This window comes from Saccopteryx leptura, chromosome 3 (assembly GCF_036850995.1).
Source record: "Saccopteryx leptura isolate mSacLep1 chromosome 3, mSacLep1_pri_phased_curated, whole genome shotgun sequence".
Taxonomy (NCBI): domain Eukaryota; kingdom Metazoa; phylum Chordata; class Mammalia; order Chiroptera; family Emballonuridae; genus Saccopteryx; species Saccopteryx leptura.
Genome location: NC_089505.1, coordinates 109,975,046 through 109,999,798, shown reverse-complemented (window position 1 = coordinate 109,999,798; position 24,753 = coordinate 109,975,046). Strand labels below are relative to the sequence as shown.

General features: G+C 40.2%; 1 protein-coding gene across 9 annotated transcripts in view; it reads left to right on the top strand.

Moving 5' to 3' along the window:
- The first annotated feature begins 346 nt into the window (after positions 1 to 346).
- The window catches only part of ZMYM6 (zinc finger MYM-type containing 6), a 74,159-nt gene continuing 49,752 nt past the window's right edge, over positions 347 to 24,753 (top strand). For 3 of the 9 annotated variants that reach the window (XM_066375810.1, XM_066375803.1, XM_066375812.1), the window contains exons 1-4: positions 596 to 780; positions 1,573 to 1,738; positions 23,241 to 23,325; positions 24,164 to 24,416. In XM_066375810.1, coding sequence (XP_066231907.1) covers positions 1,646 to 1,738; positions 23,241 to 23,325; positions 24,164 to 24,416 — 431 coding nt within the window. In that variant the 5' untranslated portion in view covers positions 596 to 780; positions 1,573 to 1,645. Of the gene's footprint in view, positions 494 to 570; positions 781 to 806; positions 893 to 1,572; positions 1,739 to 9,292; positions 9,436 to 23,240; positions 23,326 to 24,163; positions 24,417 to 24,753 lie in introns of those variants that run through there. The other 6 variants (XM_066375811.1, XM_066375805.1, XM_066375806.1 and 3 more) reach the window with 6 other exon arrangements.

Below are 24,753 nucleotides of genomic sequence, written 5' to 3'. Positions count from 1 at the left end.
CAATGTAATTAATCTCTTAATTTACACCTCTCAGATAAAGTTTGTAACTCTTGAGCTGTGGCGAGGACTAAGTTGAATGAGGCATGTCAAGTGTTTAGCAAGCTTTTGGTTTAGTACATATTAGCTATTATTTAGCAGGCCCTTTCTGGAAAGGAGCAATAAAGAATGGTGCAGAGCACTTAGTGCGACATCTAACACTTCTAACATTCTCCTTCAAATTTCTTTACTTTTCCACAATTGGGTCTCGGTCTCTTTAAGAAGTCAACCGTACTGAGGAAAGAGGCATGCTGGGAAGATGCACTCAGCTCAGAAGTGGAGCATGACGGGAGAGGGGGGCGGAGACCAGGGTGGCGCACGCGCGGTTGTTCGGGTGTAACTGCGATAGATCACGCAGAATTCCGGTGAGAAAAAATAATTCTCGTATCAGCACATGTCCTTGGGTCCTATTACTCCTTTGGCTGGTGCTCCCCGGTAGTAGAGAGGTGACCAGAAAGTAAGCGCGTCCGATGGCGGCGGGAGGGGCCGCGCGGGGCGGGGTCACAGCACGTGACGGGGCGGGAACCGGGTGGGGGCGGTCCCGGGCGGACTGCGCGGTTCCTGTGGTGCGAGGTTCACCGCAGGGAGTGACGGACTTCTGCGGGTTGTGTTTTCTCAGACCGTTTCGACGTTGCAGAGTTTGTACTCGGTGACGCGCTTGGGAATTATTGGTGGGGACGAGAATTTAGGAGTGAATACGATGCTCGAAGGAGAGATGAACGTTCATCATTTTTTATAACTGTGGCAAGTGAACCATCTCTTTTCAGCACAGGCTTTTAAACCACTGTACCCCCTACCGAGCCTGGCTTGACTACCTGAGTAAAGACAACTTTGTGGAGCCACCTTTTTGCTTCAGGTTTATTATGTCCTATTTAGTACGTTTACTCTTAGGGGAAGGGAAGTCTACTGAAGACTAATAGGATTTCTTGTTTACAGGAAGGCGAAGGTGAATCAGGGCTCAGAGGGTCTCATTCCTGGGCATCGCTCCCATAGAGACCTTGAAGGTGGTCGGCCCCCATTAAGTAAGAAGTAGCTATTGTTCACTTGTGATGGCATCTTAGGCCGAGAAATGGGGCCCTTATGGAGGCCTAGTTAGAAGAGGAGGTGGGGAGCCCCATGTGCCCCACTTTGAGAAATAAAAGCTGCTGTGTGTCTCCAAGTACTAATTCTCATGGAGTCAGAAACTGTATTTCTGAGGCCTTTCCTCTAAGGTCTTGGTAGCTTCCTCTTATGTCCTGGCCCGAAGATCTAATTTCCTCTGTAACTTTCAAAATATAAAAGACCAGAGAGTTCATCTTCAAAGATAATAGGGAAGGGGGAGCTATTGCCAGAAGACTTTTCTTATGTGAAGGTGGCTACTAAAGGAGCAGAGTGCAGGAAGAAAGGAGAATAGAGTTAGTCATGGTCCCAGGAAAGTTCTTTTTCAAATGCTCAACCCTAAAGCCTTGTGCTCAACACAAAACTTTTAATATAGGTAAACATGAAGAAGAAAAAGAAGAATAAACTCGAGTACCAATCCTTTATGTTGTGTTTTAGGAGCCCAGCTATCCATTACCAAGAAGAAATCTATTAGTTTAGACTGGGGAATTCCTTTACATAAGAAATTAGAATGAAAGAACCTTTGGATGGAGAATGTGGCAAAGCAATGGCACCACAGCAGGGGCTTCTGGATGAAATTAAAGAAGAACCAGACAATGCTCAAGTAAGCATTTCATTTTACTTAAAAATTTTTTTTATTCCTTCTTTTTTTTCTAGTGAATTTAATCGTAGGACAGTTCAGTTGAATAGAGTATCATGCAGAAGCACAGAGGTTGCTGGTTGGATCCCTGGTCAGGGCACATACAGGAACAGATCCATGTTCTTGTCTCTCTCTCTCTCTCTCTCTCTCTCTCTCTCGCTCTCTTTCTCTCCTTTCCTTTCTCTAAAACCAATAAAGAAAACATTAAAAAAAATTTTTTAAATACAACTTAAAAAAAAGAAAAAAGATCTCGATAACTATATGAAATTTTGTTTTGTAAAATGAAAGTAGTTTGTGTCGTTGTTTTTCCATGCTTGGTATTTTTTTTTTTTAATTTCTTGTATCTGACAGTACTTTCCTTTTATTCTCTTAAGTATTGTGGTCTACTCTATGCTAGGGGATCCAGGAAGTGACCAAAGTCACCTTATTCCCTTCTCTTTTAGTACTTATAGGTTAGTAATAATATATATGATATACTGACAAGTGCTCTGGAAGAAAAGTATAAAATGGGGAATACGACCTAGTTTTTGGTTGGGGGCAGAGGCTGACTAGGAAAGGCTTCCCCGAGGGAAGATTTTGTGAGCTGAGTTATGGAGAATGAATAGACTAGGGAAAAGCATGGAGAGTATTCAGACAGAGGGATCTGCATATAGAAAAGCTCTAAGTTGGAAAGTTGCATGGTTCTTATGAAAAATTACAAGACCAGTAGGCCTGGAACAGAAAGGTATGAAAGTGGTGGTGGTGGTGATGGTGATGATCATGATCCTAACAGTATTAATAGATGGAATTAATATGTCAATGTGTAGTCTATGTTGGGTTATAGTAGCATGTTAAATATATATTATTATACTTATATGTAAAGACTGTATTAGCTACCATTCTCACAATTATTTTATTTCCATTTTACAAATGAGGGAACCAAAGTACAAAGAAGTCAGGCAGTTTACCACAGACCACAGGTCATAACTGGCAAAGACTAGATTCAAATTCAGGTAGACTTCAGGACCTCTGCTATATTTCTTCTAGAATAAGGCTCTGCAGGTAGTTTGAGGCCAGATTATGCAGGATCTTGTGGACCTTGTTAGGAATTTTGGTCTTCATCCTGAGAGCAGTGGGAAGACATTGTAGGGTTTTGAGTGGGAGAGTAGGATAAATACCAGTATGCTGGGAAAGAGCACCTGGCTACCCTTTGGGGACCCAGATTGGAAATTTGTGGAAGTCAGTGTCGGAAGACTAGGTAGTTGCTTTGGCAAGAACATTATTTTTTCATTTTGGACAGTTCTTTTATACTTTGTAGTTATTAGCTTTATTTCATAAACAAAAGCAGTATTACAAATATAAGTAATATAAATAATAAAGAATAAGGATAATATTTTATTTTCCACACCTTCTCAAAGTACCATTCCAGGACAAGCATGCAAATGAGATTTTTGTCTCACTCATCAATTTCATGCCTTCCTAGAGTGCTGTGCTGAGACAAGTTCTGAGGTAGTGTCTACAGCAGTGGTAGTCAACCTGGTCCCTACCGCCCACTAGAGGGCGTTCCAGCTTTCATGGTGGGCAGTAGGGGAGCAACCAAAGTATAAATAAAAAGATAGATTGAACTATAGTAAGTTGTTTTATAAAGATTTATTCTGCCAAACAGTGAAAATCCAACATAAAGTACTTGGTGAGTAATTATTATATGCTTTAACTTGCTGTAACTCTCCTTTATAAATTTTATAAAGTAAAGTTACTTCCCTACTTTATAAATCACCATTACTGTGGAACTGGTGGGTGGTTAGAAAATTTTACTACTAACAGAGATACAAAAGTGGGCGGTAGGTATAAAAAGGTTGACTACCCGTGGACTACAGGATGTGGGGTGGGGGATGATGTCAACTATAACATCTATTTTTCCTCCAGATGGTAAATTCTTCCTCTTCTGCCAAAAGGAAGTGTTTTCTTGTCAGGGTTTATGGATTCTACCTTGCATTTTTTGATTCCGTCTTTTCCTTTTTCTCCCTCTTTCATTATTTCTCATTTGGACTTTTATAACAATTTCCTACTCATCCACTTTCCTTCAGTCACAATCAAAATACTGTGTAGTGATGACATTGTACTCTATAGATCTGATGACATTAGTCCCTTTAAAGACCCTGTCTTCTCATGTGTGATAAAGCGTAAACTTTTTAGTGTGTTGTCCAAAGTATTCATGTTTTGGCCTTTGTTTCCCTCTTGAGTATCATCAGTCCTCCTTCCCACTTTTCTAATCTATGCCCCTACAAACTGTTTGCATTTCACTCAAAAGTATATTCTATTGAGTTTTGTTTCCTTGACTTTGCACATTTCATTTCTTCTGCTGGCAGTATCTCAAACTAGGTAGCCTGGTAAAAAATTTCTCCTCTTTTTTTTTTTTTTTTTTTTTCATTTTTCTGAAGCTGGAAACAGGGAGAGACAGTCAGACAGACTCCCGCATGCGCCCGACCGGGATCCACCCGGCACGCCCACCAGGGGCGACGCTCTGCCCACCAGGGGGCGATGCTCTGCCCATCCTGGGCGTCGCCATGTTGCTACCAGAGCCACTCTAGCGCCTGGGGCAGAGGCCACAGAGCCATCCCCAGCGCCCGGGCCATCATCTTTGCTCCAATGGAGCCTTGGCTGCGGGAGGGGAAGAGAGAGACAGAGAGGAAAGCGCGGCGGAGGGGTGGAGAAGCAAATGGGCGCTTCTCCTGTGTGCCCTGGCCGGGAATCGAACCCGGGTCCTCCGCACGCTAGGCCGACGCTCTACCGCTGAGCCAAAAAATTTCTCCTCTTTTAAGAAATACTCTGTCATTCAGGGGTGAAATTAATCATTCTTCTTTTTCTATTGCATAGTGCTTTTACTTTTTTTGGAGGGGGAAACACATATAGGAAGGGAGAGCTAAGAAGCATCAACTTATAGCTGTGTTTCCTTAGTTGTTTATTGATTGTTTCTCATATGGGCTTTGATTGGGGGGCTCCAGCTGAGCCAGTGACCCCTTGCTCAAGCCAGCAACTTTGGGTTTCAAGCTAGCAACCTTTGGGCTCAAGCCAGCAACCATGGGGTCATGTCTATGATCTGTGATCCCACTCTCAAGCTGGAGACTCCATGCTCAGGCTGGTGAGCCCGTGCTCAAGCCATCCACCTCGGAGTTTCAAACGTGGGTCCTCACGTCCTGGGTCAGTGCTCTATCCACTGTGCTACCACCTGGTCAAGCTGCTTTTACTTTTTTTTTTTTTTAAGATTTTATTTATTCATTATAGAGAGGAGAGAGAGAGAGAAGGGGGGAGGAGCAGGAAGCATCAACTCCCATATGTGCCTTGACCAGGCAAGCCCAGGGTTTTGAACCAGCAACCTCAGTGTTTCCAGGTTGACGCTTTATCCACTGCGCCACCACAGGTCAGGCTGCTTTTACTTTTATTATGGCATCTGCAGGTCAATTAATTTTGTTTTTATGCAGAGTCTGGTCTTATTTGACCTAAATCCTCATTTCCCAGCACAGTAATAGGCACAAGTACATGCTTAGTGATTGGAATAAAAGAGCCTCTGTTTCCCAGATGAGGAAACAGCCTGAAGGAACAAGTGACTTCACCAAGGCCCTATGGGAAAGCTGGATACAAGCCAGTTTTTAAAAATTCAAGATGCATTATTTGTTTCATTATACCTTGTCTATAGTGTATAAAGGTAATAAATATTGTACTACAAGTTAATTGAGTGATCTTTCCAAATATAAAAATTACAATAACAAAAATCCTACTAGTAGTGTACATTGTAAATTTAAGTGGATAAGGACCTACTCAGTTCTCTTTGGTTTAGATTAATGTCATTCCGTGTAGATAGGCTGTAATTTTTTATGATTGACAGTTTGGACAGTATTGACAGTATGATAGAAAAGCCAGCTGAATAGTGTGTGCTGTTTTCTATTTTGCATTTGAACATTGGAAAATAGGAGACAAAAAAAATGTTTATTTTCTGTATACTAAGAGTCTGTGATGAATATTAGTTATGGTTGAGCTCTCATTCATTTGTTCAGTGAGTTTTTATTCCTGCTTACTATAATCCATACTATGTGTTGAACATTGTAAGCAGTATACATATCTTTTTTTTTTTTAACAGAGAGGGATAGATAGGGACAGACAGAAACGGAGAGAGATGAGAAGCATCAATCATTAGTTTTTCGTTGCGCATTATGACACCTTAGGTGTTCATTGATTGCTTTCTCATATGTGCCTTGACCGTGGGCTATAGCAAACCGACTAACCCCTTGCTTGAGCCAGCGACCTTAGGCTCAAGCTGGTGAGCTTTGCGCTGGCGACCTCGAGGTCTCGAACCAGGGTCCTCCGCATCCCAGTCCGATGCTCTATCCACTGCGCCACCGCCTGGTCAGGCAGCAGTATACATATCTTTTTTTTTTTCATTTTAGAGAGGATAGGGAGAGACAGAGACAGAGAGAGAGAGAGAGGAGAGACAGAGAGAGAGAAGGCGGGGAGGAGCTGGAAGCATCAACTCCCATATGTGCCTTGACCAGGCAAGCCCAGGGTTTCGAACTGGCGACCTCAGCATTTCCAGGTCGACGCTTTATCCACAGCGCCACCACAGGTCAGGCAGTATACATATCTTAATCCATGTGATGCTATAACAACCCTAAGAGTGAAGTACTTTTACTGTCATTACACAGGAGGAAGCTTTGGTACAGATTCTAAATAACTTGTTAAAGGTCACACAACTAGTAAATGGTTGAGCTAGGAATTTTTTTATTTTTATTTTTTTTATTGAGAGAGTGACAGGAAGGGAGAGAGATGGGGAGATGAGAAGCATCAGTTCTCCGTTGTGGCTCCTGAGTTATTCATTGATTGCTTTCTCATATGTGCCTTGATGGGGCTCCAGCAGAGCCAGTGACCCCTTGCTTAAGCTAGGGACCTTGGGCTTCAAGCCAGTGACCATGGGGTCATTTCTCTGATCCCACCCACACTCAAGGTGTTGACCTCAGAGTTTTGAACCTGGGTCCTCTGCGTCCCAAGTCAACACTGTCCACTGCCCCACCACCTAGTCAAGCAGTAGAGCCAGAATTTTAACCCAAGAGTCAGATTAAGAGCCCAGACCCTTAACCTGGATACCAGAGGCTAAGTTGTGTTACTTTGTTTTCAGAAATTCTTCAAAGATGAAAGGATAGGGCTTCTATTCTCAAGGGAATAGATAGTGCAAGGAAGAGGTAACTATTTGTTGGGTGACTGTATCTCATCAGAAGCTATGCTACCATATTTTATGCATTCTCATTTAAACATGATGGAAGTAACCTTACCCAATTTTACAAATGAGGAAACTCAGCCAAGGAGAGGTTAAGTAACTTGCCAAGCTCAAAGGAAGCATCAGAGCTAGAATAGGAACTTAGTTTTGACTGGCTTCGAATATGTATTCTTTCTGTTGCTTTGTGCTACCTCTGTATAGATAACAGAATCACAGTATTATGTAATTACTGTAATAAAAAATTGTTCAAGGTACCATGGGAGCATAGGGGAAGGAACCCTTAAGTCTGACAAGGAGAGGAAGGCTTCATGAGTAAGGTAGCATTTGTGTTATTACAGACTTTCAGGCAGAGAAAACCGCATGTGTCAAATTATAGAGAATTCAGAGAATGTGGTATGTTTAGTGGTTGAGTTCAATAGCTTTAAAAAACGTTTACCAATTATAGTTTACATTCAATATTATTCTGTTTTAGTTTCAGCAAAGTGGTTAGAAAATCATGTACTTTATAGAGTGGTCCTCCATCCCTGCTGCTTCAAGTACCCACCTGGCCCAATGCATGTTTATCACGATATTATTTTATTTTATTATTTTTTTTGTATTTTTCTGAAGTTGAAAATGGGGAGGCAGTCAGACAGACTCCCACATGCGCCTGACCGGGATATACCCGGCACGCCCACCAGGGGGTGATGCTCTGCCCATCTGGGGCGTTGCTCTGTTGCAACCAGGGTCATTACAGCACCCGAGGCAGAGGCCATGGAACCATCCTCAGCGCCCGGGCCAACCTTGCTCCAATGGAGCCTTGGCTGCGGGAGGGGAAGAGAGAGACAGAGAGGAAGGAGAGGGGGAGGGGTGGAGAAGCAGATGGGTTCTTCTCCTATGTGCCCTGGCTGGGAATTGAACCCAGGACTCTGCACGCCAGGCCGACGCTCTACCACTGAGCCAGCCGGCCAGGGCCTATCAGGATGTTATTTTGACTATATTTCCTATGCTGTAATCTACGTTCCCGCAGCTATTCTGTAGCTACAAATTTGTCCTTATTAATCCCTTCAGTTTTTTTACACAATCCTCCCAATGCCCCTCACATCTGTCAATTTGTTCTGTGAGTCTGTTTCTGTTTGTTTGTTTGTTTATTTCAGTGGTAGTCAACCTGGTCCTTACCGCCCACTAGTGGGCGTTCCAGCTTTTATGGTGGGTGGTAGCGGAGCAACCAAAGTATAAATAAAAAGATAGATTTAACTGTAGTAAGTTGTTTTATAAAGATTTATTTGGCCAAACTTAGCGAAAATCTGACATAAAGTACTTGGTAAGTAATTATTATGATATGCTTTAACTTGCTGTAACTCTGCTTTATAAATTTTATAAAGTAAAGTTACTTCCCTACTTTATAAATCACCATTACTGTGGAACCGGTGGGTGGTTAGAAAATTTTACTACTAACAGAGATACAAAAGTGGGCGATAGGTATAAAAAGGTTGACTACCCCTGGTTTATTTTGTTCGTTAGATACCACATATCAGTGAGATCATATATTATTTGTCTTTCTCTGACTGATTTATTTCACTTAGCATGATACCCTCTATGTCCATGCTGTAGTAAAAGGTAAGATTTCATTATTCTTTTATGGCTGAGTAGTATTCTATTGTTTTTATGTACTACAGCTTTTATATCTACTCATATATTTATGGGCACTTGGGTTGGTTCTGTATCTTGGGTCTTGTAAATAATGCAATGAACATAGGGGTGTGTATATTTCTTCTGAATTAGTGTTTCGGGTTTGTTCAGATAAATGTCCAAAAGTGGAATTGCTGGGTCATAAGGCAGTTCTATTTTTAATTTTTTAATTTTTATTTATTTTATTTTTAATTTTTAAAATTTTTTTTATTTTTAATTTTTGAGGAACCTCTACACTTTTCCATAGTGGTTCACCAGTGTGCATTCCCACCAACAGTGCACACATCCTTACCAACACTTACTATTTCTTGATTTCGTATGTGTGAGGTGGTATCATTCTGTTTTTTTTTTTATTTTTATTTTTTACAGGGACAGAGAGAGAGTCAGAGAGAGGGATAGATAGGGGCAGACAGACAGGAATAGAGAGAGATGAGAAGCATCAATTATCAGTTTTTCATTGAGACACCTTAGTTGTTCACTGATTGCTTTCTCATATGTGCCTTGACTGCGGGCCTTCAGCAGACTGAGGAACCCTTGCTAGAGCCAGCGACCTTGGGTCCAAGCTGGTGAGCTTTTCTTTTTTTTTTTTTTTGCTCAAGCCAGATGAGCCTGCACTCAAGCTGGCAACCTTGGGGTCTCGAACCTGGGTCCTCCGCATCCCAGTCTGACGCTCTTTCTACTGCGCCACCACCTGGTCAAGCTCATTGTGGTTTTGATTTGCATTTCTCTGATGATAGTAATGGTGAGTGACTTGTCATATGTTTATTGGCATTCGACTTCGTTGGAAAAGTGCCTGTTCTGGTCTTCTGACCACTTTTCATTTGTTTATTTATTTATTTATTTATTTGTATTTTTCTGAAGTGAGAAGCGAGGGAGGCAGAGAGACAAAATTCTGCATGCTCCCAACCGTGATCCACCTGGAAAGCCCACTGGAGGGTGATGCTCTGCCCATCTGGAGCGTTGCTCCATTGCATCCGGAGCCATTCCAGAGCCTGAGGCAGAGGCCATGGAGCCATCCTCAGCACCTGGGCCAACTTTCCTCCAATGGAGCCTTGTCTTCTGCCCACTTTTTAAATGAGTTATTTGTATTTTTGGTGTTAAATTGTCTGAGTTCTTTATAAATTTTGGATTTTAACTCCTTATTAAATATATCATTGGCAAACATCCTCTTTCATTCAGTAGGTTGTTTTTTGTTTTGTTGATGGTTTCCTTTGCTGTGCAAAAATTTTTTAGTTTGATATAGTCTCATTTATTTTTTTGTTTCCCTTTCCCAAGAGATATATCAGAAAAAATATTGCTGAGATAAATGTCCAAGATTTTATTGCCTATGTTTTTTTCTAGGAGTTTTATGGTTTTGAATCTTATATTTAAATCATTCATTTATTTGGAGTTTAATCTTTTTGTGTGTGTGTGTGACAGAGACAAATAGAGACAGAGAGAGGAACCGATAGGGACAGACAGACAGGAAGGGAGAGAGATGAGAAGCATCAATTCTTTGTTGCAGCACCTTAGTAGTTCATTGATTGCTTTTTCATATGTGCCTTGACGGAGGAGCTACAGCAGACAGAGTGACCCTTTGCTCGAGCCAGCGACGTTGGGCTCAAGCTGGTGAGCCTTGCTCAAACCAGATGAGCCCGAGCTCAAGCTGGTGAGCCTTGCTCAAACCAGATGAGCCCGAGCTCAAGCTGGTGACCTTGGGGTTTTGAACCTGGGTCCTCCGTGTCCTAGTCCAACATTCTATCCACTGCACCACCCCCTAGTCAGGCTTAGTTTATTCTTTTTTTTTTTTTTTCCTTTTCTGAAGTTGGAAACGGGGAGAGACAGTCAGACAGACTCCCGCATGCGCCCGATTGGGATCCACCCGGCACGCCCACCAGGAGGCGATGCTCTGCCCATCTTGGGGCTTCGCTCTGCCGCAATCAGAGCCATTCTAGCGCCTGAGGCAGAGGCCACAGAGCCTTCCTCAGCGCCCGGGCAAACTGCTCCAATGGAGCCTTGGCTGTGGTGGGGGAAGAGAGAGAGAGGAAGGAGAGGGGAGGGGTGGAGAAGCAGATGGGTGCTTCTCCTGTGTGCCCTGGCCGGGAATTGAACCTGGGACTCCCACACGCCAGGCTGATGCTCTACCACTGAGCCAACCGGCCAGGGCCTAGTTTATTCTTGTGTATGGTATAAGAAGGTGGTCTAGTGTCATTTTTTGCATGTCTCTATCCAATTTTCCCAACATCATTTATTTATTTTATTTTTATTTTTTTTTATTTTTCCGAAGTTAGAAGTTGGGAGGCAGTCAGACAGACTCCTATATGTGCCTGACCTAGATCCACCTGGCATGCCCACCAGAGGGTGACACTCTGCCCATCTGGGCTGCCGCTCCGCTGCTGCCAGAGCCACTCCAGCGCCTGAGGCAGAGGCCATGGAGCCGTCCCCAGTGCCTGGGCGAACCCTGCTCCAATAGAGTCTTGGTTGTGGGTGGAGAAGAGAGAGAGAGAGAGAGAAAGGATGGGGGGAATAGTGGAGAAGCAGATGGGTGCTTCTCCTGTGTGCCCCGACCAGGAATCGAACTCAGGGCTTCCACACGCGGGGCTGACATTCCACCACTAAGCTAACTGGCCAGAGCCCCAACACCATTCATTGACTAGACTCTCTTTACCCCTTTGAATGTTCTTGTCTCCTTTCTCAAATATTAATTGATCATATAGGTGTGGATTTGTTTCTGGGCTTTCTGTTCTGTTCTGTTGACCTGTATGTCTGTTTTTTATGTCAGTACCAAATAGTTTTGATTACTGTGGCCTTGTAGTATAGTTTGATAGTCATGTAGAGTGATACTTTCAGCTTTGTTCTTCATTTTCAAGATTGCTAAGGCTATTCAGGGTCTTTTGTGATTTCATATAAATATTTGGATTATTCTAGTTCTGTGAAATGTGCCATTGGTATTTGGATAGGAATTGAGTTGAATGTATAGATTGCTTTGGGTAGTATGAACATTTTAATGATGTTAATTTTTTCTACTCGTGAACACAGTATATACTTCCACTTATTTGCATCTTCTTCCATTTTTTTCTTCAATATCTTATAATTTTCTGAGTACAGGCCTTTACCTTCTTGGTTAAATTTTTTTCCTAGGTACCTTATTTATTTATTTAGATGCAATTGTAAATGGGATTTTCTTAATTTCTTTGTCTGATATAGTTCATTATTGATATATAAAAATGCAACTGATTTATGAGTATTAATTTTATATCCAGCTAATTTACTGAATTTATCAATTCTAGTAGGTTTTTTGGTGGAATCTTTAGGGTTTTCTATATACAGGTCTTGTCATCTGCAAATAATGACAGAATTACTTTTTTTTTTCCAAATTTGATGCCTATTATTTCTTTTTCTTATCTGATTGCTGTGGCTAGGACTTCCAGAACTGTATTAATAAGAGTAGTGAAAGTAGACATCCCCATCTTTTTCCTAACCTTAAAGGAAAAACGCTATACTTTTTTTTTTTAATTTTTATTTATTTTATTTATTTATTCATTTTTAGAGAGGAGAGGGGGAGAGAGAGAGAGAGAGAGAGAGAGAGAGAGAGAGAAGGGGGGGGAGGAGCTGGAAGCATCAACTCCCATATGTGCCTTGACCAGGCAAGCCCAGGGTTTCGAACTGGCGACCTCAGCATTTCCAGGTCGATGCTTTATCCACTGTGCCACCACAGGTCAGGCAAAATGCTATACTTTTAGTGATCCTGTTCTGCTCAGAGTTTTTATCATAAATGGGTGCTGGATTTTATCAAATGCTTTTTCTTCATCTATTGATGTGATCATATGATTTTTATCCTTCATTTCATTTATGTGGTGTATCACATTAATTGAGTTGCAGATATTGTACCAACATGAATCACCAGAATAAATCCCACTTGATCATGGTATACAGTGTTTTTCAACCACTGGTCTGCAGACTGGTGGAAGTCCACCAAAAATTTCATAGCAGTCCATGAAAGAGTTAACCACTTGATGTGTGAAGAAACCACTGGTGTACATTCTTTCTAATGTATTGCTGAATTCAGTTTGCTAATATCTTGTTGAGGATTCTTGCATCTATATTCATCAGGGGTATTGCCCTGTAATTTTCTTTCTTCATATTGTCTTTATCTGGTTTAGAATTAGGATAATGCTGGCCTTGTAAAATGAGCTTGGGAATCTTCCCTCCTCCTGAATTTTTTGGAATGGATTGTGCCACTCCTCTCCTAGTGACCCTGTTCTGAACTCCAGAATTGTTTTTCCCATCCTGTGTCTCCCCATGTCACAGACAATCCGTTGCATGGTTCCAGTGAATTATCTCTTTCAGTGTTCATGAGTCTGGTAAAAGGTTTATCAATCTTGTTTATCTTTTCTAAGAACTAGCTCTTGGTTTCATTGATTCTTTTTTGAATTGTTGTAGACTTGATTTTATTTCTTCTTTGATCTTTACTCACTTTAGGCTTTGTTTTTTGTTCTTTTTCTAGTTCCTTAGGTGTAAGGTTAGATTGAGAGTTTTCTTGCTTCTTGAGTTAGGCCTGTATTGCTATGAATTTCCCTCTTAGGACTGTCTTTGCTGTGTCCTGTAGATTTTGTGTTATGTATTCCTTTTCATTTGTCTCAAGGTAACTTTTGATTTCTTCCTTGATCTCATTGTCAACCCATTTATTGTTTAGTAACATGTTATTTGGTCTCATGTGTCGGTGTGATCAGTTTTTTCTTGTAATTCATTTCTAGTTTCATAACATTGTGGTCAGAGAAGATGCTTACTATGATTTCAGTGTTCTTGAATTTACTAAGGTTTGTTTTGTTTTCTAACATGTTGTCTATCCTAGAGAATGTTTCCTGTGTTTTTGAAAAGAATGTATATTCTGCTGCTATGGGGTGAAATGCTCTGAAAATACCAATTAAATTAATCTGGTCTAGTGTGTCATTTAAGGCTACTGTTTCCTTGTTGATTTTTTTGTCTGGAAGATCTATTCATTGATGTCAGTGGGTTTTAAAATCTATGACTATATTTTTGTCACTCTCTTCTTTTATGTCCATCCAGATTTGCTTTAATTAAAAAAGATAAAAATTTAGAAAGATATGCTTTATATATTTAGGTTCTTCTATGTTAGATGTATAAATGTTTACAAGGGTTTTATCCTCTTATTAGATTGGTCGCTTTAGCATTATATAATGCCGTTTTTTCGTTCTTTGTCTCTTGTTATAGTCTTTTCTTTTTTTATTCTTTTTTTTTTTAGTGAGAAAGAGGAACAGAGAGGAAAGGAGAGAGATGAGAAGTATCAACTCATAGTTGCAGCATCTTAGTTGTTCATTGATTGCTCTCTCGTATTTTCCTTGACCCAGGTCTACAGCTGATCCATTGACCCCTTGCTCAAGCCAGTGACCATGGGCTCAAGCCATTGACCTTGGGCTTCAAGCCAGTGATCTTTGGGCTCAAGCCAGCAACCATAGAGCCATGTGTATGATCCCATGCTCGCCAGCGACCATGTGCTCAAGCTGGCAATTTCAGGGTTTTGAACCTGGGTCTTCAGTGTCCCAGGCTGATGCTCTATCCACTGCACTACCACCTGGTTAGGCCTTATAGCCTTTGTTTTTAAGTCTATTTTGTCTGATACAAGTATTGTTACCCTAATTTTTTTTTTTGTTACCATTCACATGAAATTTTTTTTTCTTTTTCTTTTTGTATTTTTCTGAAGCTGGAAACAGGGAGGCAGTCAGACAGACTCCCGCATGCGCCCGACCGGGATCCACCCGGCACGCCCACCAGGGGGTGATGCTCTGCCCATCCGGGGCATTGCTCTGTCGCAACCAGAGCCACTCTAGCGCCTGGGGCAGAGGCCAAGGAGCCATCCCCAGCGCCCAGGCCATCTTTTGCTCCAATGGAGCCTCGGCTGCGGGAGGGGAAGAGAGAGACAGAGAGGAAGGAGAGGGGGAGGGGTGGAGAAGCAGATGGGTGCCTCTCCTGTGTGCCCTGGCTGGGAATCGAACCCGGGACTTCCGCACGCCAGGCCGACGCTGTACCACTGAGCAAACCGGCCAGGGCCCCACATGAAATTTTTTTTCATCATTTTACTTTCAGTCTGTGTGTATCTTTCATTCTTAGGTGAGTCTGTTGTAGACAGAATATATATACACACACACACATACACACACACACACATACACATACATATGTATATATATATGTATGTATATATGGGTATTGTTTTCTTATCCATTCAGTTACTATGTTTTTTTATTGGAGCATTTAATCTGTATACATTTAAAGTAATTACTGATATGTATGTATCGCCATTTTTTTCTTTATAACTATGTCCCCCCCCTTTTTTTTATTCTTCTTAAGACCCTTTAACATTTCATGTAATACTGATTATGTGGTATTGAACTCCTTCAGCTTTTTCTTGTCTGGGAAGCTCTTTATTTCTCTGATTTTAAAGATTTTTTTTTTAATTTATTGATTTCAGCAAGAGAGGAAAGGGGAGAGAGAGACAAGAACATCAGTCTGTTCCTGTATATACCCTGACTGGGTATTTAACTGGCAACCTCTACGCTTCAGGCCAATGCTCTTACCAATGGAGCTATCCAGCCAGGACTATTTCTCCAATTTTAAATGATAGCGTTGCTGGGTAGAGTAGTCTTGGTTGTAGGTCCTTGCTTTTCATTACTTTGAATATTTCATGTCAGTTCCTTGTGGCCTTATGGGAGCTTTCTTGTAGGTAACTAGCTGTCTTTCTTATGCTGCTCTCAAGATTCTCTCTTTGTCTTTAACCTTTGCCATTTTAATTATGATGTGTCTTGGTGTGGGTCTGTTTGGGTTCGTTTTGATTGAGACTCTGTACTTCCTGGATAGGTGCGTCTTTTTCCTTCACCAGGTTAGGAAGGAAAGTTTCCAGTCATTATTTCTTCAAATAGATTCTCGATTCCTTTTCCTCTCTTTTTTTTTCTTCTGGTAGCCCTATGACTCAGATGTTGTTACGCTTCATGTTATCCCAGAGATCCCTTAGATCTTCCTCACTTTTAAAATTCTTTTTTTGTTGTTGTTGTTGCTCTGCTAGGGTGTTTTCTATTATCTTGTCCTCTAAATTGTTGATTCAGTCTTCTGCTTCATCTAACCTGCTGTTAATTCCTTGTAGTGTATTCTTCATTTCAGATATTGTACTCTTTATTTCTGACTGGTTCTTTTTTATGGTTTCTTTGTCCTTTTTAATGTTTACTATCTTTTCATTTAGGTTCTTGCTGATATCATTCATTCTTCCTCTAAGTTCCTTGAGCATCCTTAGAACCATTGTGTTTTTTTGTTTGTTTGTTTGGGTTTTTTTTTGTATTTTTCTGAAGTTGGAAACGGAGAGGCAGTCAGACAGACTCCCGCATGCGCCCATCTGAGGCATCGCTCTGCCGCAATCAGAGCCATTCTAGCGCCTGAGGCAGAGGCCACAGAGCCATCCTCAGTGCCCGGGCAAACTTTGCTCCAGTGGAGCCTTGGCTGCGGGAGGGGAAGAGAGAGACAGAGAGGAAGGAGAGGAGGAGGGGTGGAGAAGCAGATGGGTGCTTCTCCTGTGTGACCTGGCTGGAAATTGAACCCAGGACTCCTGCACGCCAGGCCGACGCTCTGCCACTGAGCTAACTGGCCAGGGCAGAACCATTGTTTTGAACTCTGAATCTGGTAGCTTGGTTCCTTCTGTTGCATTTAGTTCTTTTTCTGAGAATTTTTCTTACTCTTTCATCTGGGGGGTTTCTTTGCTTTCCCATTTTGTCTGCCTTTTTGTATTTATCTCTGTGTATTAGGTAGATCTGCTATGTCTTCCAATCTTGATAGTGGTTTTATGTTGTGTTTTGTGGGGCTTAGTGGCATACAGTCTTCCTGATGCTCCAGGAATGTCTCTTGTGTGCGTTATGTGAATTCTCCTGTTGTAGTTGTCTTGAATGCTATTGGTCTTTCTGTGAGTGGGGTTAACCCTCCGGCTGGTTGGTTATGAGGATTGCCCCAACCACAATGTATGAGCCACTGTGTAGTGGCTGCCCCATTGAAGCAGAGTTGGCCTCAGCAGGGTGTGGTGCCTGCCAGGATCTCCCTTTGTATGTGCTATTTGTGTGACTAATTGGGTAGTACGCTGGTGTGGTCTGAAGCCCACCATTGCTTTTGTTGGAGTGGGTCCACTTGAAAGGGACTCTGGTGCAGGCAAATGTCAGACGCTGCCTGTAACCAGCCTTGGGCTACTTGTCTGGCACTACCAAGTGATCTGCAGTTCGTGGCTGCATCTGCTGGGTCTGGGTATACACGGGAGGGGATAAGCTGTGTACAAAGGTTGTCCTCCATCAGCTCCAAGCCCTGGTGATTATTTCAGTAATAAAGCAGGAAGAGAATAGATTTAAGATATTTAGGTAGAATTAAACTTAAATATAGGCTCTGAGGTATTAGAGTTAAGGAATACTTACAAGTTTCTGATCTCAATAAGTTGAATGATGATCCATAACATTGAGGGACTAGGAACAGGATACTAGGGGAAGTATAGTTTGGGATCTGTTGTGGTTAAGCGGCCAGTAGAACCTTCAGATGTTAATTTGCACTGGGGGACATTTGTACATATGGATTTGGTATGTAGAAATTAAAGGGTGATCTACCTGTATGAGTTGTGTAGCCAGATAAAATATAGAATGCCTGGTTAAATTTGATGATCAAGTAAACAATGATTATTTTATTTTATTTTATTTATTTATTTATTTTTTACAGAGGCAGAGATAGACAGGGACAGACAGGAACCGAGAGAGATGAGAAGCATCAATCATTAGTTTTTCGTTGCGCGTTGCAACTTCTTAGTTGTTCATTGATTGCTTTCTCATATGTGCCTTGACCGCAGGCCTTCAGCAGACCGAGTAACCCCTTGCTGGAGCCAGCGACCTTGGGTTCAAGCTGGTGAGCTTTTTGCTCAAGCCAGATGAGCCCGTGCTCAAGCTGGCGACCTCGGGGTCTCGAACCTGGGTCCTCTGCATCCAGTCCGATGCTCTATCCACTGCGCCACCGCCTGGTCAGGCTAAACAATGATTATTTTATATAAGTATGTTGTATATAGAATATTTGGAACATAGTTATACTAAAAATTTGTTTTTTATCCAGAATTCAAAATTAATTGTGTATTTTAGATTCTTACTTGCTAAAATAAATCTGGTACCCTATATGAGTGATAGTTGAAGTCTTGAATGTGAATATGATTGTTCAGGGAACATGAGTAGGGAGAGGAGAGTAGCATTAAGGATAGAAAGTTGGGAACTGGATTAATTTAGGGGTTCAAATTGACTTCAAAGTAGTCCCCCAACCAGCAGTCTCAGCATTACATGAGAACTTGTTAGGAATGTATGTTCTTTGGGCCCCACTCCAGACCTACTGAATTAGAATCTTGTGGCCTGAAGCTCAACAATCTTATGTCTTAACAAGACCTTCAGGGGCTTCTGATGCTACTGAATTTGGGAACCATTGACTTTAGGGGTGTATAAAAAGATCAATGAAGAATACTAAGATGTAGTAATGAAATAAAGTAATAGAACTGGAAGACAATGAATAGGATCATTTACTCATTTACTCTCAGATTTATCTGAGATAATAAGACCTAAAAGTGTTAATTGGATTAGGACATTGTAAGATGATTGATCGTTTTTAGTTTATTGATCACTGGGGAACAAAATTTTTGTTGCATCCACAAAAACACTTGTTCTTACCTAATTTGAATATGCTGAACTCAAATCTGACATTAGTTTTTCTCTGTAAGCTACAGTTTTTCTGAAATTCAAGATTTTAGGTTTTCATCTTATTGTAAAATTTTCAACATTTAGTTTAACATAATGAAGTAGAATGTTTTCTTAGGTATCATCTTTGTGAAAATATAATAATTTATATCATGCAGTAAATACACTAATACACTAAAAGATATGATTGCATCAGAATTTGTTTAGAATTTTGAAACAACATATCAAAACATTTTAATCATAAAATTTGCACAAAACTTAAATTCTATTCAGGCAAAAATTTGCGTTTGTAGTTCTTGCGTTTGTGTACTTGTTGAGGACAATCTTGTTTGATTGCTCATCACTAACAGCACCAAGATTTTTGGGAAACTTATCAAGGTGACTGTTTAGGAAGTGAATCTTAATGCTCATGTTCCATTCAATGTTGCGGAAAGCCAACAGCATCTTTTGAACCAGAAGTTTATAGTTTTCTGCTTCTTTGTTGTCAAGGAAGTTCTTTGTAACTGACACAAAAGACTGCCATGCTGCTTCTCCTCCTTATTCATCTTCCTGGCAAATTCTTCATCACATATGAGGGTTTGAATTTGAGGTCCATCAAATACGCCTGCTTTTATCTTTTCGAAAGACAAGGCAGGAAAAGCAGAAATAATATGTTGAAAGCATTCACTTTCTCTATTCAAAGCCTGAACAAACTGCTTCATTAAGCCAAGTTTGATGTGAAGTGGGGGAAAAATGATCCTGTCTCGATTAACTACAGGTTCATTCACAATATTTTACATCCCTACTTTCAGAGCTTCACGTTTTGGCCACTCCTTCTGTGTCCAGTGTTTCTCCTGAGCTCTGCTGTCCCACAAACACAGAAAGCAAGGATACTTCGTGAAACCTCTCTGTTGTCCTAGCAGAAAATTTATCATTTTAAGATACATACAAATGATCCAGTTATGCTCCTCATACTTCAGAAAGTCGAGGACAATTTTTATGTCATTCTTACTAAGTCATTCAATTCGGGTTGGCTAAACTGCTGAGGGGTTAATGACTGCTTGGCATCAGAAGAAGACCCTTCAGATTCTACAACCATTTCCTCATGCATTTTATCAAAACACACTTGATCACGATGTTTACTTTCTTCATCCTTAGAAGAAATAAAACCATTGAAAACTGGAACCGAAGTGTCTCAGAATGTGGGATAGGTCGTATTGCTGAAGGAATATTAGGATATGCGATCGTATGCTGTTTTTTCTTGCCGATGCCCTTTGTATGGATCAGACAGAAATAACAGGCACTGCTGTGGTCATTAGGTTCATGCTAAACCATGGGAATACCAAAAGGCATTCCTTTGCATTTTCCTTTTGTCCAGCCACGAAGCACTTCCTCACAATTATAACATACAGTTTGAGGAGCCCAATTCTTGTCTTGATCGCCAAGGGGAACTTGAAAATAGGCAATATATGCACGTGTCACAAATGATGAAATATTGTGCCTTTGACATAAAGTGTGTAACAGCCACATATATAACAGAAGGTGTCAGGACTATTCTTACATTGTCGCCTACTCGAAGAAGCCATGATTCAATCTTAAACAAAATAAGAGGGTGCTTTTTATCAGATAATAATTTTTTACATTTCAAAACAACTACAATTATGTAAAAGTGATGTTTGTAAAACATTAATTGCCTTGTGGTTATGTTTAATCCAAGAGTCGTTGCCCTTTAACTCCAATTTAAAAACCAATGCATGCCATTAACTGTAACAAAAAGAAATTAAAATTGCATAAATACTAGAGCATGCACCAAAAAACGGATTTCAGATTTGGAATCAACGATGCAGAAATAAATAGAAACAGTTCTAAAACCTCATGCAACTGAAAATGAAAAAAAAATGTTCCTCATTGTTATCTTAAGACAGTTTCAGTTGAAGCAGTAGTTGGGGTCTGGGGGAAATCAAAGTGAAGAAGTAGAGAAAGAATAGAGTACTTTTTCTCTGGTTGTAAAAGGAGAGAGAAGAGAGGGCAGTAGTTCCTTTCCTTAGGGAATAGGTTCCTTATGTAAACCCAAGAAAGGAGGTACCTACCAAGTGGGGCTCCTGTTGGCTAATTAGGCTCAAATTTAAAACAGCCTAGTAGCCATTTCTAAACAGGGGCCTCTCTAGGAAGCAGAGCTTCAAGGAGAAGCCTGCACTGAACTGTGTGTCTTTGGCACTTAACACCCTGTCTGCACCATGTTCCTGTAGTCTGAGCTAACCCTTTTAAAGGAATTCCTGGAATTGTATTTCAGTTAATAGGACTGAGATTTCCCCATCTGAGTGGAGCTTTGCAGCTATATCTCCATCAGCATCTTCGTTGACCATTCACTGACCAATCAGGACAGTTCCTTTCAGACCAATCAAACTGTGAGGATTTGAAGTTCTCATTTGCATGAGGGTGGACCAATCAGGGACCAGGGGTAGGAACTTTCTCTATATAAATCAGCTCCCTTCTGGCTTGGGGAGTGCACTTTCACTTTCCAATGAAGACCTGAGAGTGTTTCCTGGTGAAGAGGCTGGAGAGGGTCACAGTGCAGCTATGCTGTTTCATAACTGAGCTCTAACACTATTGAGCTGTTCCACAGCCATGCTGTATCACAGTTGAGCTGTTTGCACTAAAAGCCTACACTCCAATTGGGAACTCCTGTTAGCGTTGAATTGGTGCCAACAACCATTGATCAATGCTTATAAGCTGAGGGGGAAAAAAACCAATATGGAGGTGAAGAGAGGCTTCTGAAGATACACAAAGACAGTATGGAGTGCTGAAAGGAGAGGGAAAGGGATCCTGAACATAAGCACTGCTTTAGCTAAAGCACTGTGTTAGCCATGGAAGAAGCTTGTCTTTTTCTGTAAGATAGGAGGACAGTTTGCTCATCAATTTATAAGCATGGTGCAAGGGGTTTCAGGATGTTGAGGGAGTTCTTACTTAGTTGTTCCTTTTTTCTTGGTGAAATTGAAAGGTCGTTGTGAGCAGGAAATATGTGGGGATGGAATTTATGAGTGATGAAGGTTTGGAACAGGTACTTTGTGAAGTAAAAGGAACTGACTAGGGAAATGTAACAGGCATATTAGGAAAAAAAATCAGACATTGAGTTGGAGATAAGGCAAAGGAATTTTTATTGTATCTTAAGTGTTCTTTTTAGTAAGTTGAAGGAGGTGGATATAGGTTCTTTTAACTTCTTTTTGCAAGTGTCAATGTTAAATGTAATGTTTAAGAACATCCACTTTGGATTGAATGGAATTGGAGTCATTTATTCAACAAATACTTATTAAATACTATAATTATGAAAAGAATAATAAGATCTAGCATTTTTGTATGTAAGTCATGCTTAACTTTTGGCTAACTGTAAGGCATCATGCTACGTTACTTGTATTAAATCATTTATCCCTCATAATGGTTCTATGGGTTAGATAATATTTCTATTTTATAGATAAAAGATACTGAAACTGAGAAAGATTAAATGACTTGAGTCAAGATCGCATCTGTTTCTGTCTGCTGTCTGATTCCATAGACTTCTCTGTTGTGTTATGTTGACTGTGGTGGGTGTTGAGTGTATAGATGTAGAAAAACACAAGTGGTCTCTATCCATAGTGGACACGGTCCTTTCAGTGTAGTATGTGTGAGTAGGGTTGAAGGAAGGGTGTTAGGTCTTAAACAAATTATCACCCAAATTAATATGAAATGTTGTATTATCACACGTACAGTGAGCAAAAGGGAGATGTGAGGGATTGGAACAGGGAAATAATTTCAATTGTGGGCCAAGGTGTGAATTCATTATAGTAATTATGCTTTGTTGTATTTTGACATCTATGGGGGAGATAGCATGGATTTTGAAACAAAGATACTTGGTTTTGATTCCCATCTGAACAACTTAGTATCTTTGTGACCTTGGACAAATTGCTAAACATCTATCCCTAAGCTTCACTTTCCTCATTTTTAAAGAAGGTTTCATTGACCCTGGTCGGTTGGCTCAATGGATAGAGCATTGTCATGGTTTTGATCCAGGGTACATATAAGAAGCAGCCAGTGAGTGTACAACTAAATGGAACAACTAATTGGAACAGCGAATTAATGCTTCTTTCCCTCTTTCTCTCTCCCTCCCCTGCCCCTCTCAAATCAATGGAAAAGTTAAAATACAACTACTATAATTATTTTGAAATATGTAAGGCTATTTTGACACCCCTCCCCAAATTAGGATGATTGTGATCTCAGAATAGAGTCTTTTACAAGATAGGAGATGTATTTTTAAATTTTTGTTTCATGATTATATTTTATTTAAAAATATAGGTTAAGGGTAAATCTAATTTGAGCTGTGATGATTTTATGTATAATGAGCAGACTGCACTGAAACGCTTGTGTCTTTTTTGTTATTAATAGATATGACAGCATATAAATCTCTTGGCTAAAATTAGTAATTTTATAAACTCTATATTATTCAGATTGAATTTAATTTCTTGCTCCTTTCTAAACACACCCTAAGAAAAGGCTAGTGCTCAGCATTGAAAAGCTGTGTATTACTTCTGTATATGAAGATTACATTAGAAAGGTATCTATAACCATTATAAAATATAAAATATTTTCCAATTCTGAAATATTTTTTTATAAAGGTTAAATCTAGTCTAATAAATAACTTGTATATTTTGACTTCTGAGGTAGTTGTAAAAATGATTATAATTAGAATGTAGAAGAGATATGACAGTTATTTTTTGCTTGAATTTCTAGTTTACTTAGATACTAACATTATATTCATTTCTCTCTCTCTTTTTTTTTCTTTAAGGAGTATGAACGTGCCCCAAAGCCAGAAACTCAAGAAAGTGAACTGAAAATTAGTGCTGTGTTTTCAGTCAGTGATAGTCCTCTTGGTAAGAAATAGAATTGCAAAAGTTAATTAGGATTAATATTTGTTATATTCTGACTAGTAGAATTTGAGGAAAGTACCTCCTTATGTAAGTTTTTTCTCTCTTTAAATAAAACAAAACAGTGCTTTCAAACTGGGTAGCTGGTCTTGTCCAGCATTTAAAAAGTAGAATAGAGGCTCTGGCCAGTGGCTCAGTGAAGAGCATTGACCTGGTATATGGTCCGGATTCGATTCTTGGTCAGGGCACACAGGAGAAGCCACCATTTGCTTCTCTCCCTTTCCCTCTCTTGCCCTCCCTCCCCCTCTTCTCTCTCTCTTCCCCTCCTGCACCCAGCGGCTCAATTAATTCGAGTGTTGGCCCCAGGCATGGAGGATAGCTTGGTTGGTCTGAGCACAATAGCCTCAGGAACTAAAAATAGCTCAGTACTTGAGCATTGGCCCCAGACTGGGTTGTCAGGTGGATTCTGGTTGGGTCTTGTTGGGGCGCATGTGGGAGTATGCCTTACTATCTTTCCTCCTCTCACCTAAAAAAAAAAAAGTTGAATAGAGTAAGATTGTATCAGAGTGTGATGCATATAATTGGGAAACATATTTCATGGAACTGCTTCTTATTAAATTATATTCACATACATGCATACACATATATGTATGTGCATGTGTCCTGGGTCATAATGTGAAATGTAGTTTTTATTGCGGGTCATGGTTTCAAAAGTTCAAAATCCCCTGGAGTGTTTGTTGCCTCATTCATATTAGATTTTAAGACTGAGGGAATTGTTCTAAAAATAGAGAATGTGTATGTGTTTGTATTGATACTAAAACTGTTTCTGTTTTTGTTTGTTTAGTAGCCCAACAGTTGACTCCAGGCTTTCAGTTTCCTCTTACATCAAATGGTCCAAATAGATTGCTTCCTTCAGTTCCAGCTATTGCTTTGCAGGCTGTTTGTTCTGGCTGTAAAAAAATGCTTTATAAGGGGCAAACCGCGTATCAGAGGACAGGATCTACTGAGCTCTTTTGTTCCACGAGGTGCATCGCCAGATACTCTTCACCGGTCTGCCTACCACTTCCTCCCAAGAAAACCTGCACAAACTGCTCAAAGTATAAAATTCTTAATTACATCCCTAAACTTTTTTAGTGTGTATATAGTTTAGTTGCTATTGCTACTTTAATCTCTTTAGCACATTTCTATGGAAATAACTTTTTATCTAATTTAGACATTTGCAGATTCTAAAGTTTTGTAACATTAAACAAATGACTTGGTATTAAAGGTATTGCCTAAACCAGTTTTCCTCATCTCTTTCCATTTAAATTTTACTATAGAAAGTAATATCAAACGATATATAGGAATTGTAGGACCACTTTTATATCCTGTAATTGAAGACAACCAATCAAAATTATTTATCTTGAATGTTTTGAAGTATAGAATAAAATAATC